The sequence below is a fragment of the Babylonia areolata genome, chromosome 21 (assembly GCF_041734735.1).
Source record: "Babylonia areolata isolate BAREFJ2019XMU chromosome 21, ASM4173473v1, whole genome shotgun sequence".
Lineage (NCBI taxonomy): Eukaryota > Metazoa > Mollusca > Gastropoda > Neogastropoda > Buccinidae > Babylonia > Babylonia areolata.
In genome coordinates, this window is record NC_134896.1 from 17,452,028 (window position 1) to 17,471,893 (window position 19,866).

The following is a 19,866-nucleotide window of genomic DNA, read 5'->3' on the forward strand; positions in this document are numbered from 1 at the left end:
TTTTTTTTATTCCTGCATGATTAATTTGAAGAATAATGAACGGTCCTTGATGCGCGCAAACACTTCAGACAGGAATCTCTCTCTCTCTCTCTCTCTCTCTCTCTCTCTCCTCTCTCTCACTCTCTCACGCACTCCTGCCCGCTCGCGCGCACACACTAGTACAGACGCAGGCAATCAAACGCATGCACACACACACACACACACACACACACACACACACACACACACACACACACACACACACACACACACACACACACACGCACGCACGCACGCACGCACACGCACACACATTTACGCTCGCACGCGCGCCCACACATTTACTCTTGTTGCATGAGGAAAAAAACAAAAACAACACACACTCAGACACACACACACACACACACACACACACACACACACACACACACACGCACGCACGCACACACGCACGCACGCACGCACGCACGCACGTACACGCACACACATTTACGCTCGCACGCGCGCCCACACATATACTCTTGTTGCATGAGGAAAAAAACAAAGACAACACACACACACACACACACACACACACACACACACACAAGACCTCTCACATTTGCTTCAGTAAAGAAGCACACACACACACAGCACGAAAATCGCCAACGCTTGTCAAGAAACGTTTAGAAAAAGACAAAGTTCCCTTTTTTTGGTTCACGTGTGTAAACAGAGCGAGTCAGTGCCCTTCCCTGTTTGAGTTGTGTGTGTGTGTGTTTATGTCTGCGTGCGTGGTTAGCTTTAACATGTTCATTTTCTCTGTAAACATTTTGTCTGTCAATTCCCAATTTTGTTAAACAATTCTTATAGGGGTGTACGTCTTCTAGTTTAACAGGATTTCATGATTGTTTACTTTTTTTTTTATAGGTTTCTGTAAGATTTTCTATGGTCTGGTTCGTTACTGGATTACTGAAAATAGTACTGCAGTGTTGTGCAAAGGATTGGAGTTTGTGCGCATGTCAGGCATCTAGTCGCCCTTCCCCCCCCCCCCCCCCCCCCCCACGCCCACACTTCCCAACCTTTTTTTTTTTTCTCTCTCTCTCCAAGCGGGTGTGCTGTCGCGTATGGATCAGTCAGTCTGCATGGGTTTGACGCCTCTTTGAAACTGAAACAGAAACATGCCAAGTCTTACCTCGGCAGCAGCGCCAAAATGTGGTGCCAGAACTCTGAGAGACTCAGTGCCAGGCCTTTTCTATTGTTCCTTCAAGCAGCAGCCAATTAGGGCTGCCGTGCTGTCTGCCAAGTCATGCACTGTCTCAGCTCATGGCCGTCGTTTCGCGAAGGCCCTGCTCGGACGGCTTCCATGTTAAGTATGTGCTTCCCAGTTGTGTGACGTGTTCTGTAAAATTTTCAACTGGTCTCTGAAGGACTGCTCTGTCCCCAGCATCTGGAAAAAATCTACAATCTGTCCTATCCCCAAGAAAAAGAACCCAGCCGCACTAAATGATTACCGTCCTGTTGCCCTGACTTCAATAGTGATGAAATGCTTTGAAAAAAAATGTTCTCCGCCATCTTCTTTCTTTCACTGAACAGCATCTTGACTCTCTTCAGTTTACTTATAAAGCACACAGAAGTACTGACGATGCTATCCTAACTCTCCTTCATAATGCTTTCCTTCATTTGAATAACACGGGATCTTTTATTCGTATCCTTTTTGTTGACTTCTCTTCTGTTTTTAACACAATACAACCTCATCTCCTTGCCCTCAAACTGCTAGGCTTGGATTTTGATCCGAAGCTTACTCTTTGGATAGTAAGTTTTCTTCTCAATAGTACTCAGTCCATCCGCTTTCATTCTGCCCACTCTTCTCTGAACTCTACTTCTACTGGTGCATCCCAAGGTACAGTGCTGTCCCCTGTTCTATTTACACTGTACACAAATGACTGCAGAGGCACGGAGGAAACTCCTGTCATAAAATATTCTGATGATTCAGCTATTGAAGATCTGTCCAACTCTGATGCTATTTATTTCAGTGAAACTAAAAAGTTTTGTTCTTGGTGTGAGGAAAACTATCTGGATCTCAACGTATTGAAAACAAAAGAAATGTTAATAGATTTTCGGAAAGACCTCTTGCCTGTAGCTAACCTTGTTATTGATGGTCAAACAGTGGAGAGGGTCAATGAATACAGATATTTAGGGACCATCTTAGACAATAAGCTGACTTTTGACAGAAATGTTGATTCCATTCATAAGAAATGTTCAATCTAGAATTTTTTGTTTACAGAAGCTTAGAAATGTTGGTATAAATTCAACTATTCTTCAAAGTTATTATCGATGTTGTATCGAGTCCGTGCTCACAGTTTCATTTATGTGCTGGAATGGAAGTTTGGGAGTGAGGAGTAAGCGTGTTTTGAACGATGTCACGAGTGTATGCAGTAAAATTGTGGGAGTGAAACAAGCTAGAATGCAAGAGCTGTATGAAAGTCGAGTGGTTAAAAAAAGCAGGCAGATAGCAACTGACGACACCCATATTTTAGCAAAGTATTATGAGCTATTGCCATCAGGACGACGCTACAGAACTTTTACGTTGAAATCCAGAGCTCTGAAGACTTTTTATTCCACGTTCAACCCACCTTTTAAATTCTTGAGAACTGTGTGTGTGTGTGTGTGTGTGCGTGCGCGCGCGCGTGCGCGCACTCTCATGTGAGACGTGTGAAAGTCCGTGCATGATAGGTTGTACCTTGTTCTAGGTGTGTGTGTGTGTGTGTGTGTGTGTTTACTGAGCTTAAAAACGTGACAATTGGTTATTATGAATGTGCAGTATGTAGGATGAATAATGTGCAATATGCAGAATGAATGTACAATGGAATATGTCTAATGCTAACGTCCATATTCTAAATATATTTCTGTTAATAATTACGATGTAATAATTAATTGCAATGTTTTAAAAGCGAATATGTGAAATGCTTTTATTTGAGAACATATGTTTATTACTCTTGTTTAATCAAGTAAACCGTGTGTGGGGGGTGGGTGGGTGCGGGTGTGTGCTGATTATCTGGTTGTGGTTTTCCGCAATTTATCTTTATTCTTATCTTATCTGTCTATTATAATCAATGTGCAATATAGTAGGCTATGCTTATAATTATATTCAAAATAATGTTTCTTAATTCTTTCTGTTTTTACATTAAAAATACCAGTTATTACCTGCAGTGTGTGGATGTATGTATGAAACGGTGTATGTGATATTTTTTACATTTGTGTCTTCATAATATTCGTAAAAGCTGTTGTTGACTTTTACAGTTATGGTCCCCATGTTGTTTACTTGTCTATGTTGTGATAATGCACCTGACCAAATTTCTCCAGTTGGAGATAATAAAGTTATTCTTATTCTTATTCTTATTAAGTATGTGTATAAATTATCATGGTATTGTGGTGGGGTGATCGAGTCAGATGTGGGAGACTTATATGGGGGAGGAGAGGGAGCAGGGGCGGACTACGACAGGCGAGAGAAACTGTATACATACGCAAGAGAAACTGGTATACAGTTCCCGAGTCCATCTGTGGTTTAATGGTTTGTGTGTGTTGTTGTGTGTGTGATAGTGCGCCCACGCGAGCGAGCAAGCGTACATGCATACATGCGCTTCATACATACGCGCACGCGCGCGCGTGTGTCAGTATATATTTATATGTGTGTGTGTGTGTGAGAGAGAGAGAGAGAGAGAGAGAGAGAGAGTCTGTTGGATTCCAGCAAATTCACGGCACACGCGCCAGCCCATCCACCACTACCCCCATACTTACCCCAGGCCCCACCCTCACCCCGCACCTTCCCACCCCACGCACTTTGAGAAACACCAGCACCAGGAAGTTGGAAGAGGAAGAAGGTCATGGAAAAATCACACCACGCCCAACAACACGTGCGACCACACCTTTTTTATTTCGTTAAATCGCCAGGACACTTGTAGCTGAAACAGCGAGTAGCGATTAAAGATCACCCTTTTCCCCCCGTGCATGATTTCCCAGCCCTTCTCCCTCCTCTAAAAGAGAAATCAGTAGATACACTGTCGGGCATTAACGATACAATCCACATTAATTAGTGCTTGCATCCTCTCGCCAGTAGCTCAAACAGGTGTTGAGAAGTGCCAGAAGCAACAACCATCATCAACCGCAGTGGTTATTGTGCCTTCTCCCTCCATTCAGCAGGCCAACTGGGACTGCATGCCTCGCCATGTGCCAGTGCCAGACCCAGTTACGTGCCGTAGGGGGGTTGGCTAGTATGCTCTCAGCCTAGTTCGCATTTTTTGTATATGAATTTGGTTTCCGGGGCCGGAGTGAAGAGTGTGTGGCGAGGGAGGGAGGATGTGATTGGAGACTGAGGAAGGGTTCAGTGGAGGGGAAAGCAAATTATGCAGCGCTTTGAGAGATATAGAGGGAGGGTGGGTGGGGTAAATAGCGTTCAACAACAAGTAGATAAGGAAAGCTAAATCAGTGCTTTATTTTGTAATTATTGTTATTTATTTTATTCTGTGACTTGCAGAATTTCACACAGAGAAATGCGTTGTACAATACAATATAATATACGTTCATCAGCATTTGAGGAGAATTAAAAGGAAAAAAAAAAAAAAAAAAAAAGAGGAAAAAAGAAGAAGAAAAAGAAATTGGGGAGGTGGGGGATAGTGCTCATTTGTCAGCCAGTATCATTGCCATCCGGCAGAGGACAGCTTGAACATTTACACAGAGAACGGACAAATAGTCATTCCAGATAAAGGAATGTGGAGAGAGGGGAGTGGTGGGGCGGTAGTACGGGATATAGTGGTGGAGGAGGGGACGTTGAGGAGACAGGGAGAGAGATTTTTCGTATTGGGGGACCAACTCTCTCTCTCTCTCGTATTGGGGACCAACTCTCTCTCTCTCTCTCTCGTATTGGGGACCAACTCTCTCTCTCTCTCTCTCTCTCTCTCTCTCTCTCTCTCTCTCTCCCTCTCTCTAATAAAACAATAAACAGATTGATGTGACTATGACCGTGAAAGAGTGTTTCTTGTGCAGTCGTGAGTTCAGTAATGTATAAAATGCACTCACGACCCACATTTGATGACATTTGTGACATAGAACACTCTTTTTTTAAAATTTTTTATCCTTAATGTTTATTAGTTCCTTGGGATTCAGTGCGGTTGGGCACGTCATGAATAGGCATTATTTTCATAATTATTATTATTATTATTATCATCATCATTATTATCATTATTGTTAATATTAGTATTAGTAGCATTAGTATAAGTATTTTGAAAGTTATATCAAGATCCGGATGTCATTTTGAAAAGGACACTACTTTTTCTTAGAAGTGACAGTTTAAGTATAAGGCGAACATAAAAGAAAGGTATTCGTGTTGAATAGTGTGGGGTTTTCCCCTCCATCGAAGGCAAAGAAGAAAAGATGATGCCACGACAGGGCGATGGATCGAAGACCTCTCTTTCTTCTGGCGATGTGCACGGGCCTTGTTTTTATAATGATCACGCTATTTCTTTCGCGGCACTGGATCGATGGAGCTGATGCTCGCTCACCCAGCGTGGCCAATTTGAATATTATTGACGCTGAACTGGTCCTCAAGACCTTTATTATTAGCAGCTGGTTCTGCGTGCATGTTGTTGGTGATTGTTCCGTCCTTTATGCCCTCTTTGTTTCTGTCTCTGTCTGTCTGTCTGACCCTCCGTTTCTGCCAGTGAAAATACTGCAACAATATTGAAATTGTCGATATATATCTATAAAGTACTTAATTCGAGGAAAAAATACCTGAATGAAACGTAAATCAACACATGTTGCATGCTATATTTTGCTTTAAGTCCTGATATCATGGACCAGAGGCCTGACAATTAAAACATCTTTTGACTGACTGATCTTTGTCATATCCAAGGCATACTTTTTAAAATATTTTTTTCAACGGGTGTAAGGAGACAGGAAAAACCATTTGCAGACTAGCCGAGATCCAGGCTTTGACACACAACCGACATACCTGGTTGAATCTGGTGAACATTTTCTTCCTTGCGGCGTCCCAACGACTCTTCGGAGAGTTCAAGAAGAAGAGAGGTGACTCTAAAAGAAGCTGTTTTCTGTTGGTTCTCTTCTGGTTGACATGATTCATTCCTTGCAAGCTTAGATATTTCAGCAGCACACGTGTTGAATCACAACAGTATGTACCTGTACCTCACATTTTTCAGTAGGTTTGCAAATATGATCCATGATCATTCTTTCCAATACATACACACTAATCTGATTACAATTTTTGTTTTAGTGTGTGTGTGTGTGTGTGTATATATATATATATATATATATATATATATATATATAGGTAGAATTGGAGAAAAGAAGTCAACTAATGAAAATGTTGTTAGTGGTATACCACAAGGTAGCATACTTGGCCCGGTGCTTTTTACAAATATACATAAATGACCTCCCTGAAAGAATAGAAAGCACATGCAAAATATTTGCAGATGATACTAAACTCTACGGTAATACACAAAATACTACTACACTACAAAAAGACTTATATAAGTTACAGGTATAGTCTGATAGATGGAATCTATATTTGAAGTATCAAAGTGTAAAGTAATGCACATGGGGAAAAAAATCCAGAAAACGATACCATATGATAATAGAAGACACCACACAGGACATTGAAAAATGTCAAAGTGAGAAAGACCTTGACATAACCTTCGATAATAAATTATCATTGATTGGCTGAGAGCGGGTGGGCCCGTCTTTTCACTGTTAGCCGCGCGAAATTTGACCAAGCAGAGCAAACCAATAGGCCTAGTTTGCATCAGTTTGACATGGTAAGTATATTTAACACCAAACATGGAGAATAATACAAACTCCTCCTTTTGACACACATGTACAGAATATGATAAATAAAGCCAACCAGATGACAGGAGTAATTAAGAGAACATTTACCTATTTAGATAAAGATATATTTATTAAATTATATAAAGCATTGGTTAGATCACAAGTAGAATATTGTAATATTGTGTGGCACCCATACCTCAAGAGACAGTCTATAGCCATTGAGAGGGTACAAAGAAGAGCAACTAAATTATTAAAAGAATGCAAATATATGAGCTGTCAACAGACTTACATACTTAAATCTGCATTCATTAAAGGGTAGAAGGCTTGGAGGAGACTTAATAGAAACTTACAAAATGTTAAAATGTTAAATTGCTATAATGAAGTCAGTGTGAATAATATGAGAGGACAAGAAATTCAAAGATAAAAATTTGTAAGGAGCACTGTAATACTAACCCAAAGAAAAATTCTTTAGCTAATAGAATTGCACAAATATGGAATACACTACCAGTTGAAACTAAACTTGCACAAAATACTAACGTGTTATAAAATCTCCTTGACAAGAACATCAGTTTAAAAGAAAAACGTATAGACATTGACGAATGAATTACAGTAAATGAAAACGTATGTGTATCCCACAAATAAAAGGAGACAAATATTGAAGGGGACATAAAATCGAACTCGAAGGAGACATAAAAAGGCCGTAAGGCCTAGGCAGTCAAACTGCCAGTCCCTGCACTACTACTACTACTACTTTCCCTCTTTCGCACTCCATTTTTTCATCCCTTTTCATCTCTTTGACTTCGCCTGCTTGACCGAACAACTTGCACTTCATCCTGTCATCGTAAATGTCTCCAAAAGTGGTGCCATGTCGAGGAGGAAGTTGCCTTTTTTTTTTTTGTGCCCCAAGGTGACAGCGCTTCATTGTGTGTGCAGGGCGTTTACCGAAGAGGGTGATATAAAGCCGAAGGCTTGGAATTCCCAAGGCCTGGAATTCCCATGTCAGATATTCTTCTGATATATCCCACACAAGCGCGCGACCACACACACACACACACACATACAAACACACGCGCGCGCACGCACTCACACGCACACAGATGAAGGGAGAGATAAGGGGAGGGATGTCGGGGGTCAGAGAGGGAGGAAGGGGGGTGGAGACAGAAACACACAAAGAGAACGCTGGTGGGTATTCTTCGAAGGATGGGTAATGTTGGAGGGATGGGATGATGGTCCTAACATTTTTCAAAAATTTCGTTTTTGAGTCAGTGGGCACGAAGTTGGTGGTGACCGTTGGCTTATATCAAACATGTAGTCGTGGTGACTTTTTTTAAAATTTTTTTTTAAACATTGCACTGTTTGCGTGCACACAGCCCGCATGCGCCAGCTCACACACAAACGAAACTCGAATAATCAATGAATCCACACCAGAACGACAGGAGCTGCGCTGCTTTTGTTCCGGCGTCCATCATTGTTCCAGTAACAAGGGGAGACGTCGATCAAACATTGATCTGCACAGGAAAGTCCCGGCCGAACTACACAGCCCGGGTCAGGCGTTCCTCAGAAAGGCATGGACGATCATGGTGATAGATCTATCTCAAGATTACGGTCTTGCGCATGAGGAGTGGGTGTCAGCATGGGCTAGCAGGCAAGACTTTGCAGCTGAAGCACACCGTGGTGTGAGTGTGTGTGTATGTGTGACCGTACATTCATGTATGCGTGAATGTTTTTGTATGAGAGAGAGAGAGAGAGAGAGAGAGCGCATCCCGGGTGTGAGTGGAAGACGGATAACCACGTTGAACTTCTTGTTTATATTTACCCATATAAATTCTTTCGAAGCAGCAGATGACAGAGAGTGGGACGGGGCTGGGTGTGAGTGTGTATGTGGGGGGAGGGGGGATGGAGTGTTGCTCACTGGTCTATGGATTCACGTGTCGCGGAGAGGAGATGAAAGATGTGGAGGGGAAGGACTGTGGAAAAAAGTGTCGTTGGTGTGAAGGCGATTGATCAAAATACGTTTGAGGATGCACTCACGTGCTCATGCACTTTTAGACATGTTTCGTTTGTGAGCACACACACACACACAAACACACGCGCGCGCGCGCGTTATCTACATGTTTGCCTCATGCTTGTGTGTGCGTGTGCATGTGTGTTTGTGTGTGCTTGTGTTTGTAAGAAGATTGGGTGATTATCGTGATCATCGTAGGGTCAGTGCTTCTTTATTTTGATTATTTACTAAGAGGGGATGTTGGGAGAGGGGTACAATGTTATTGTTTGAAGGAAGATCTCCATATTTATGTCCTGTTTAGAAGAGATAAAATCCCATGACTGGAGTTTAGGAGGGCCAAGCATTTTGGGAAAAGGAAAGTGGTTGCACTCTGAATCAGAGATAATTTTGTGTGCGTGCGAATGACTGATGTAGAAACGCTTTGATTTGTTTCAGCACAAGATGAAGTGGTATACACATACAATGATAATGATGATGATAATGATTTCATATAATTATAATTATTAAAGAGCAATGGCAAGCTTCTGGTGAAGAACTTCACTCCTGCGGAAGCTTCAATTCGTGAGGAGCTGGAAGGGAAGCTGATTGATTTCGATCCTTATTCTCGACTTTTTCCGCTTGGCAGCTGCAGGCTTGGCTCCTTTTCACTTGGTGCTAAGCCTATACAGTGGTACCTTGACAGCGAAAGCACCCAAACCATGCGTTTCTTGGCTCACTCCACAGCAGCACACCTTTCACTCCCCATTTCCTGGCAGGTGGGCAGTGAACTGAGGAGAGGGACTGTATCCGAAGGGTGGGAAGGTGGGGGGTGAGGGCAGATCCTAGTGAAGGAGGAGAAGGGGGCTAAATAAGAGTGGGGGAAGGGAAATGGCAGCTGTCACTGATGTGATTGGGGCAATTAGGTTACGAAGGGCGATAAAGCTGTAGATCACAGGCGCTGCTGCCATCCGGTGCTACACTGCAGCACGTTGCCAAGCTGCCAGCTAGCTAGTTGTGTCTGCCGCCAAGTGCCAGTTACAAGACACGTCATACACCACTTACATCATCGTGCCACACAGGCAGACTGCCGCTGTGTCTAACAAGGCCGATAGGATAATTAGTTGTGGCTGGAAGGAGGTAGAAGGGGTGTGACATACGCTAAAGGTTGACCAATCCTTGCCGAGCAGGAGGAGTTGGTGTGAGGGAACCAACAACGCTTCAGCCCGTTTTGTATGGTGCAACGGCAGAGCTAACAAGGAATGGTTGTAGAAAACAAAGCAACAGAATTTCGTGGTATCCAGGAAACAACAGGGGTAACAGATGAAATCCAGTTACACGGGTAATATATTGTGATGTGTTTTGACAGTACCGTATCATACGACAGATGTCCCAAAAGGGATTTGGAACTGAAATCAGTCAATCGAAAATCACAAAAGATAAGTCGCATGAGCAGATCAATAAAATGACAAAGATGGACACGAACTGACGACCCAGCAGCTGGCTTGCACATTCAGTCTTAATTCTCAGGGAGCACCCTCTCGTTGGGTGGAATTAGCTTTGGCTGGATTCTGCCCTGCTTTTTTTTCCCAACACACATGTTACAGTTACAGCCAGGCAAAGGTTGACTTTAGAGACTTTACTCTCTTTCAGAAATGAACAGAAAGAAAGCTTCTCACCAAATACCCTTATGCCTTGACCATCGTCCCAAACAGGAATGTCGTGATTACTCCTGTTGACAAGAGTGACCATTTTTCAACTCTCAGGGATACTAACTACACAAGACAGGCAGTGACAGCTTGTACCTGTAGGGTGTTTTATTTGCATTGGACTGGTATGTGATGTATTCTTGAACATACTCCCCTCGCCCGTCCCCCCCCCCCCTCCCAACCATCCCTCGCCCGTCCCCCCCCCCACCCCCCAGCAAAAATAAAATAACAACAAACACCCCCCCCCCCCCCGCCTTACTTAGAAAAGAGAAAAAAAAGCAGGGAATTATATATTTTTCAAACAGCTTCAGGTCAAATGGTATTTATTTCGAAAATTTTATTGGTAAGCATGGAATGGGGGACATGGATAAAGCAGGGGATGGTGAGGGGAGGGGGGGGGGGGGCAGGGGGGGGGGGGAACCTTTGTCTCACGCCATAACAATGAGGACATGTTTTGTGCAAATTAGACTAGGGGTTTTTTCCGCTTAGAGGGTTACCTCTCAGATTACCTGGAAGATAGTGGGATCATACGGAAAACGGCTAACACCACATAACTGATCCTTCTCTGAACAAGATGAGATGGTAGCTGTCTATTTGGTGGCTTTCTTCAGTTTCACAAAGATTGATTTAACGATGAACGATCTGTCCATTGGGTCGTTAGGCCAAGTTGTCCATAAGTTTTTTTTCTTGCAATAAAAGGGGTAGAGAGGCCATTTGCACTGTGCATTGCATGCAGCCATGGAGTCGAATCAACAATGGAAAAGTCTGGTGCTCAACCAGTTGAGTTGTGCGGACCCGTTCTCATCCAGACGGCAGGCTTTAGACCATGAGGTGGTTAGCTGATTTGGAGGCGCGGAAGGAAGGGGAGATTTTATCCCTGGCGAGCCTTTTGCCAAGGGAGAGGAGAAAGAAACAAAACAATTTTCACGGATTCTGTTCAAGGTCACCACGATCACAGACAGCTGTCTCATTACGTCGTTTGATTAAGAAATTACTGTGAACTGCTTGCCCAGGTAAATCACGAATTACGTGTCTGTTCAGAGCAGCATTAGCACACGAACATTGGACGCACGCGCACACAACCGCACGCACATACATACACGTGAGAGTGTGTTTGGAAGATGCTGGGAAGGAAGCTGGCTGATATCGGACTCGTACCAGGCCGTGGCTTTTCTTGGCAAGCTAAATTGTTTAGTGATATGGCTTCGGCGTACTGTGGTAGCACAGCTTCCATTTGTAAGCTGCTACACAAGCATTTCTTGGCTCCTTATGCACAGCAGCGTGTCTTTTTCTCTCCCATCTTCTGACAGGTCAGGTGGGGGTTGAAGAGTAAGAGTGGAGCCGGGAGGGGAGGGGAACAGTGACAGAGCCTGGAGAGTGAGGGAAGAGAAGAGATGAATAGGGTGGGGCGAGGAGGAGTTGGCAGCTGTCAATAGCGTGATTGGGGCAATTAGGTTGTGCACGGGGGACAAAGCCGTAGATCACAGCCACTGCTGCCATCGGGTGCTTCACTACACATAGTTTAGCAAGCTGCCAGTTAGCTAGCTGTGCCTGCCGGCAGTGCCAGTTAGTGCTTCCTGCTAACTGGTCGAGGTCATGTCACACACACACACATGCCAAAAGGTAATTCCTTCCGTCTTCTCATTGATTTATCGTCTATTCACAACAAGGTGATTTAGACACACGTGTACATGTTCAATCATTTCAGCACACACATTTTAAAACTCATGTGATGGGTTTGGAGAGTGGGTGAGGGGTTGAACATGGAGATGGGGGTGTACAGACAAAAATAACAAGAAAATTCAGTTAACATGTGACTGGGTGAGTCATCAGTTATTCTGACAGTAAAAAGAAATTACAAGAAGGTATTCACCACCACTTCATATGGCCACAGCAATTGATGTTGCAAATTGTCGTGGATCATACACAAAACACCTTGAATTTGTGCTCTAATGTACCATTCTTACGCAAGGTATAACAAGTTGGTTAAGATGTAAAGTACTATAGGGATGGTTCCCAACTGGCTGTTTTCTATTGAGTCACATGGCATGCTATATTCTGCCAAAGAGGCTCCTTCTGTTCCAAAGAAAGCTTTCTTCTGTACAGTTTAATCTATACTACTGTCCCCTTTGATTACGTATTGACTACTGCCGCCTTCACCATTGACGATTCTGATCACACCTCCATTGATAAGAACGTTCACTTAAAGAGTGGCCTGGCCCTGGTAGGCATTTGTGGGATATTGTAACTTGACATGGGACTGGTGTTTTGGTCCAGCATATCTGGTTCGTTTTCAGATAAGGATAATTTTCCGGCCACTTCGCTGTGTTCACACTGACATATATGAATAGAGATGTCCCCAAGCATAACTCGAGAAATAGTGTGAAGGGTAAATCAGTGCTTCAAGTCAAACGGTATTTTGAAAATTCAAAAGGGGTCATGGATAAAATGGAGGGGGTTGCAGGAAACTTATGTCACACCACAAGAATGAGGACATGATAACAAGTTAGGCTAGTTCTTGCGTAGTTCCGTGCAGATCTCAGCACATGGCTTATGATTGCACGGAAGATGAACTGCATTGAGGACATCTCATCATGCGAACAACTGCACAACTGACCACCTCTTTAAACGGTTTGAGATGATGGTTGTAATTCTTGGGGAGTTGATATCCTGTACAACTAACATTAAATGGACGATGAACATCAGGCCATTAAGCCTTATGGTCAAGTACACAGGTTGGACTCTTTGAAGTGGGAGTGGCAGCAGAGAGAGAGAGAGAGGGGGGGGGGGGGGAGGACTCACACACACACACACACACACACACACACACACACACACACACTCCTGCATCTCATGTGTAAATATGCATGTATGCATTAATCCATTCATACATGCATTGTGTGTGTGTCTGTATCTGGATGGGGAACTTGTTATGACCACTGGGTTCAGCATTTGTTGGCTTTGTTCATTTAGAAAGAAAGAGGGTTTGCGGAGAGGTGATTGAGGGTGGCGGAGGCGAGGGGGGTGGGGATGTAGTACCGTTTGAAGAATGACAATGGTGGATGATGGAGGTAATCACAAATCTGTCCCGGTCATTTTCTGACTGCATTCCAGCCATTAAAAACCCCCAAAAAACACAAGGTCTAAATTAAATAGCACTGGTGAGCTGCTGCAGAGAACTTCCCATGTGTACCACCACGCATATCGCCGTTCATGCAATGATGAAACAGATGAGCCACGATAGAAACGGACTGGCATGTGAGGACGAAGGAAAGAGGTGTAAGGGTGGGGTGGCAGTTGCAGGACCTATGGAGAGGGAAGGAAAGGGGTGGCAGAGGGAGGGGATAAGGATGGAAGGGAAAAGAGAGGAGGTGGCAGCTATCACTGATGTGATTGGGCAATTAGGTTATGGAGGTGGATGAAGCTGTAGATCACTGCCGCCGTTGCCATCCGATGTTACACTACACAGCGCTTGCCCAAGCTGCCAGCGAGATGGCCGTGCCTGCCGCCAGTGCCAGTTAGTGCTTATTGAATGACGGAGATCACGTCACACACCACTTAAATCACACCACACAGGCAGACAGCCGCAATGTCTAACAAGGCGGATATCATTATTAATGTGGCCGTGACTTGATCACACCCCACTTTGTCATACGCATATTATAATCTGGCAGATGATGAATTGAGAGTGCCATCTTTATTCCAAAATAATGGAATGAAAGCTATTTACTCTGAAAAGTCTAAATTATGTTGACCACTGTTCTGAAGGGGTATGTGCGCCGACAACTTCCTTCAACCGTTAGTAAGTTTGATCAGTCATCTATAAACAAGGACACTTGCTCAGAATGGCAAGCAGTAACACCTTGTTGGTCGGTGTTTTTTGTTTGTTTTGTTTGTTTGTGCTGCAATGGGTTTGTTTTCGTCATACATATTGGGCTTTTTTTTCTTTTTCGTTTTTTTTTTTCAGATTAGGATCATTGTTCGCAGATGTCTTACTGTGTTGACACTGACTTGATAGATGCGTCCCTGAGCATAATTATATTAAATTGAGAGAAATTATGTAATGCTGTGTACTGAACAACTTCGACTAGGTTTTGTTTTTAAAATGCCAAGGCGTGCTCATGGTTTAAATCACTGCACCTGAAAAACGAGACGTGTTATGAGTCAGTTTGCACTGGGAAGGGTAGCTTGAAGATTAACTGGAAGATGAACTATGCTGATAATACTTAATAGCTTGTCGTGCAGACAAGTGGTCTCCTCTGTGAACAAGTTGAGACAGCAGCAGCAGCTGTTTGAGAGTCTGCATCAGCTGGGCGATGATCGACCTAAGGCCACTGCGCACTGAAGTCAAGTTGTCCATTGGTTGAATTTGAAATGAGAGGGTCAGTAGTTTTGAGCTCAACTGGCCATGCAGGATGGGCTGTCGAAACAACTTACCAAGAACATTCCAATCCCTATCTCAAGCATTTGGACTAAGCAACTACTGGTCTGGAGAGTTGAACCAAGAGTCAACAAAGTGCCTGTCTTGGCCATTTCAGCAGTGCAAGCTGCAGATTTGAACAGATTTACGATGTGTTCGACAGCTTCGAGTCGGGTGGTATGAATGTTTGGTTCAAAATTCGATAGATAAAAAGCACGAGCAGGTGTATCATGCTGTTTTAAAAGAAAGATGGCAAATGGTAAGACATAGCATATCAAAACTGAATATCATTTAAGGAGGCGAAAATCTTCTTCAAAAACACAGGCGCACACATGATCGCAGGCACATGTGCACACATGGGCAAATGCACAAACACATACACATGCACGCGCGCGTGCGTACACACGCACACACACATATATATGTGTATATGTATATACATACATACATACAATGGAGAGAGAGAGACAGAGGTATGTCAGTGCTTTATACAAGTTTGCATTTATCACTACGTTTTTGCGGATATAGCGTGTATGTGCGTGCGTGCGTACGCGCGCGCGCGCGCGCGCGTGTGTGTGTGTGTGTGTGTGTTGTGGTATGCTGTATTAAACTGTATGGTATGTAGTGAAAGTATGCATCAGTTTCAGTACTAAGAAAAAAAAACGTGTAGAACGCGTTCAGTGGTGTTTTATTGTTGCAGTGAAGGGGAAAATTATATATACTTATTCCTTATACTCCTGCTTACGAGTATAATAATAATAGATAATAATGTACATTTATATAGCGCGCTTTCTCTCTAAGAGCTCAGGGCGCTTTACATGAAAGAAAAATATTACAAGTTACATAAAACATTCATGACCACTCTTTCTCAAAAAAAACCCTCCCCCCTCCCCCCCCCCCACACACACACACTCACACTCTCCCTTTCTCATTCTACATAAATCCAAAGTGAGCTGACAAGGAAGCTGAGAGTACTTATGGATAGGTTTAAAAAAAAAAGATGAGTTTTAGTGATGAGCGAAAAGCAGAAGTATGCTTTGTAAGTGAGGAGTTGCTTCATTGAGAAAAATCTGAGCTTACAGGCCAGAATATCAGTCACCGTGCTTTATAAAGACTTCTTCCTCTTTGGGTAACACGTTTATATATATATATATATATATATATTTTTTTTTTTTTTTTTTTCTCCCCCCAGCAAAGTGAATAACACTGCATACAGATTCACACAAAAAAGAAGTAACGTTCATGCCACACTGATGTCATTTCACAGCTGTCAAGGGGTTTATCTGATCTTGTATGGTATGATTCGCTGTAAATATTATTAAACTTGTTTTGTTTTCCCTTGCTGTTGTTGCAGTGGAGGCGTTGCATCTGGCACATCTGATGGCTTCCCACGGTTACTTCTTTCCGATCGACGACCACATGCTCACTGTCAAGAATGACAACACTTACTACAGGTTCCAGGTAGACGTCAGTGTGTGTGTGTGTATGTGCGTGCGTGCGTGCGTGTTTGTTTGTTTGTGTTTTTGTTTGTGTGTGTGTGTGTGTGTGTGTGTGTGTGTGTGTGTGTTGTAAAGTTGACCCGTCTGTGGCTCTGTTGCACGCCTCCATTTTCTCTTGTTTTGCCCCCTTTCTTTTGATCTGAAAGTTAGAAGAAAGAAAGGCTTGTTATTCTGAAGTTAACAACAGTTTGTGTGTGTGTGTGTGTGTGTGTGTGTGAGGGAGAGAGAGAGAGACAGACAGACAGATAGACAAGCAGGCAGGTAGTCAGGCAGACAGAGACGGAGAGTACGTGCGTGGGAGTATTGACTTTTGATTAAATTTTAAAATGTCAGCGAGTTTTCCCGTGCATGTTGACTGATCTTTTTCCAATGTTGGGTCAAAGTCCAGAGAGATGTCGCCATTGCATGAGATACGAATAATGATACAGAAAATGTTGAAAGTCGTGTTGGTAAAAGTTAGTGTTCCAGTTTGTTTCTCGTCGATATTTCAAGTTGATTTATATACATGTATATTAGTGTTAGAATCGGAGTTAAAGAAGCAAAGTGTCGTGATGACGGGGGAAAGGGGAGAGAGAGAGAGAGACAGAGAGAGAGAGAGAGAGAGAAATAGGGGAAGGGGCAGGTGGTGCAGGAGGAATTTTTACGGATCTGCATGTTCGTTCGACGTGAGTTATTTCTTTTTTCTTTTTTTTTCCAATATTCATCATATGTGACCTACTCCGTTAGATGGAGTGTCATTTCCCAGTTTATTCTGTTCACTTGGTACCTAGCAAAAGAGAACAACTGGGAGGGAGGATGGGGTGTTGCTTGTATGGTTTGGACACCCCTTCTCCCCTGGTCTTTTTCATCTCACTCTGACTCTGGCCTCCCATCGCCCCCCCCCCTCTCTCTCTCTGCGTGCGTTCGCACACACACACTCGCACGCGTGTATGTGTGTGTGTGTGTGTGTGTGTGTGTGTGTGTACCTCTTCCCTCTCGCGTCATTGCGCCGTTTATCTTTATGTGATGCCGTGTACGAAACAGTGACAATTACCAATGATATTTATTTTGTGTCGGTTAGGGTACTTGCCTGTCGCTTTAACTGTGCATTAGTTAGCACCATATGGATGGAGATCAAGCAGAATAAATGATGTGCCGCCCAAGAGCGTTTGCTAATAATTATTACGAGATTTCAATATGAAGCTGCACACAGCTGGGCGTACCGTTGTTACACTGCACCGTGTATAGAAGAGGACCTTCGCACACAATGGCGCTAATACAACTCCAGATATTTTAAGGCATTTCACTAACGGAGAATGACATTTTGTTGAGAGGGAGAGAGAGACAGACAGACAGACAGACAGACAGAGGCAGTTCATTTGATATTAATAACTGCTAGGCTTCTTGAAGTATTATTGATGGAGAGCTGTCTGCGAGAAAGTGTGCCAGTTTCTACACGAGTTCTGTTGGAGAAGGTGCGGGGGATGGGAGGTATTGTTCATAATTATGGCTTGCACTCTCGCCCCACTGCCCTGTCCTCGGCTCCATCTCGCTCTCTCCTCCCCATCAGTGTGTGTGTGTGTGTGTGTGTGTGTGTGTCTATTTTGCTGGTTTCTGGCAAAAGCGAAAGACTAGGTAGGAGATGGCATTGTTCATTTGGCTTGAGCACCTCTCTCACCAGGCCCCCAGCAACCCCTCAACCCCCCCCCCCCCCCCATCCCCGCCCCCACCCCTCACTCTCTCTTCCCATTCTCTCTGCGTGGGTATGTGTTTACGCGTATGTGTTCTATGCGGTTGAAAAGTGGTGAACGTGTACGAATTGGTGACGCTTAAAGTATTTTTAGGTGCATGATTCACAGAGCATCAATTTTCTAGGGATGACGTTTTTTTCAATGGCAAAACACTCACAATTTTAGAATGCTGCCAGTTTATTGACTTCCACGTGAAGTAGGGGGACGGGGTGGAGGTGAGTGGGGGGCGGGGGGATGGGCGGAAGGGTTTTGGGGAGGGGGAGGTGGGCATAGAATCCGTAACTCTGATCTGCGCTGTGGCTGATGAGGGTGGAAGGACGGGGTGTGGTAGTTGGTTGGTGGCTGGAAGACGATTCAGAGGACGACTTGTGAAATCCTGCGTTAAGTTCCGACATCGACTTTGGTAGTCGCTGTGGCCTCTTTGGCGCGGAGAAACAATTTTCGAAGAGTTCCTGGTTCGCAGAAGTTTCTGTGCTTTGTTTCGATCATTTCCGCCCCGTAATCGTATTGTTATAATCGGAATATAGATAAATAGATAAATAAATAAATGTGTGTGCGTGTGTGATGGGAGAAAACCAATAAACGACGAATAAGCTTCTTCGTAGTGGAAAATCTGCGTGCATTAGAAATGCCAGTATATTATATAAATTTATGATATAAACAGCTTTTTATATTCCGCGCGAGCGCGTGTGCGTGTATGACCGCCAGATATTTTAACGTTCGTCTTTGTCCAGATTTCTTGTTTTTGTTTTAGTTTGTATTCTGTATATATTTTTTTAATCCGTGCTCTCTCTCTCTCTCTCTCTCTCTCATATAGATCTACACCTATGTCCATCACTCACTCCGTCCATCGTGAGCCAGTCCCTTCCCTCCAGCTGTGCTGCTGTTGTCTTTACACGATCAAACATCCCGTGCCTTTACACTGTCCAGCTCCAAGGCATTTTGTCTGTCTCTTTGTATTCGTCTGTTTGTTAATCTGTTTATTTGTCGGCCTCTCATTCATGACCTTGAATATGAAAGATGAGAGCAGCTGTTACTGTCTTTTTTGTGTTGTAGTTGTTGCAAAGATTAAATTGAAACTGAGACCCGCTCCTTTTTCATTTGCCCATAATATATGTATGTATAATTATATGTATGTATATATATGATAATATATATATATATATATGTGTGTGTGTGTGAAACCGTAAGAAATAAATCGTATCCAGAAGAAATTCTGTCAACCGTCCGTTTTAAGGATTTGTCTCTTTTACTGTCAAGATTTGGAAGAGTATTAAAACGAAATAAGCTAGCTGTATGCGGATACAAAACGCTAACCTTGGGGCAAAGCCACATTGACAGTATGAAGTGAAAATGATTGTATTTAGTTTAGGCTTGCTTTTTCACCCATAGTATAATGGCTTCTCTACAATCAGACCATTCAGGGCACGCCCCCCCCCCCCCCCCTTGCCCCCCATCTCTCCCCTTTCCTCTTCCCCTTACCCCATCCTCCTCTCGCTCTCTCTTGAGGCTGCGCAAGTGTGATAATCATCAATAACACTTGTTGCATTCAGGTATTAGATGAGATTAAATGCGACAACAACAGAAACTGTATTAATAATTATTGATTATGTTCACAACATAGTTGAAAGAAACGAATGCAGAAAAACACTTTTTTCTCGCCTTTATTACTTCAGTAATAATGACAGGAACAACATCAACAATAACAACTGCAACTGTATTTCTTTGTTAC

At 43.4% G+C, this 19,866-nt stretch overlaps 1 protein-coding gene across 1 annotated transcript in view; it reads left to right on the forward strand.

The window, feature by feature from the left end:
• LOC143296127 (regulator of G-protein signaling 7-like) overlaps nt 1-19,866 on the forward strand; it is a 106,540-nt gene that overhangs the window by 38,136 nt on the left and 48,538 nt on the right. Inside the window, exon 4 of the mRNA XM_076607910.1 lies at nt 16,260-16,366. Coding sequence (XP_076464025.1) covers nt 16,260-16,366 — 107 coding nt within the window. The remainder of the gene's footprint in view (nt 1-16,259; nt 16,367-19,866) is intronic.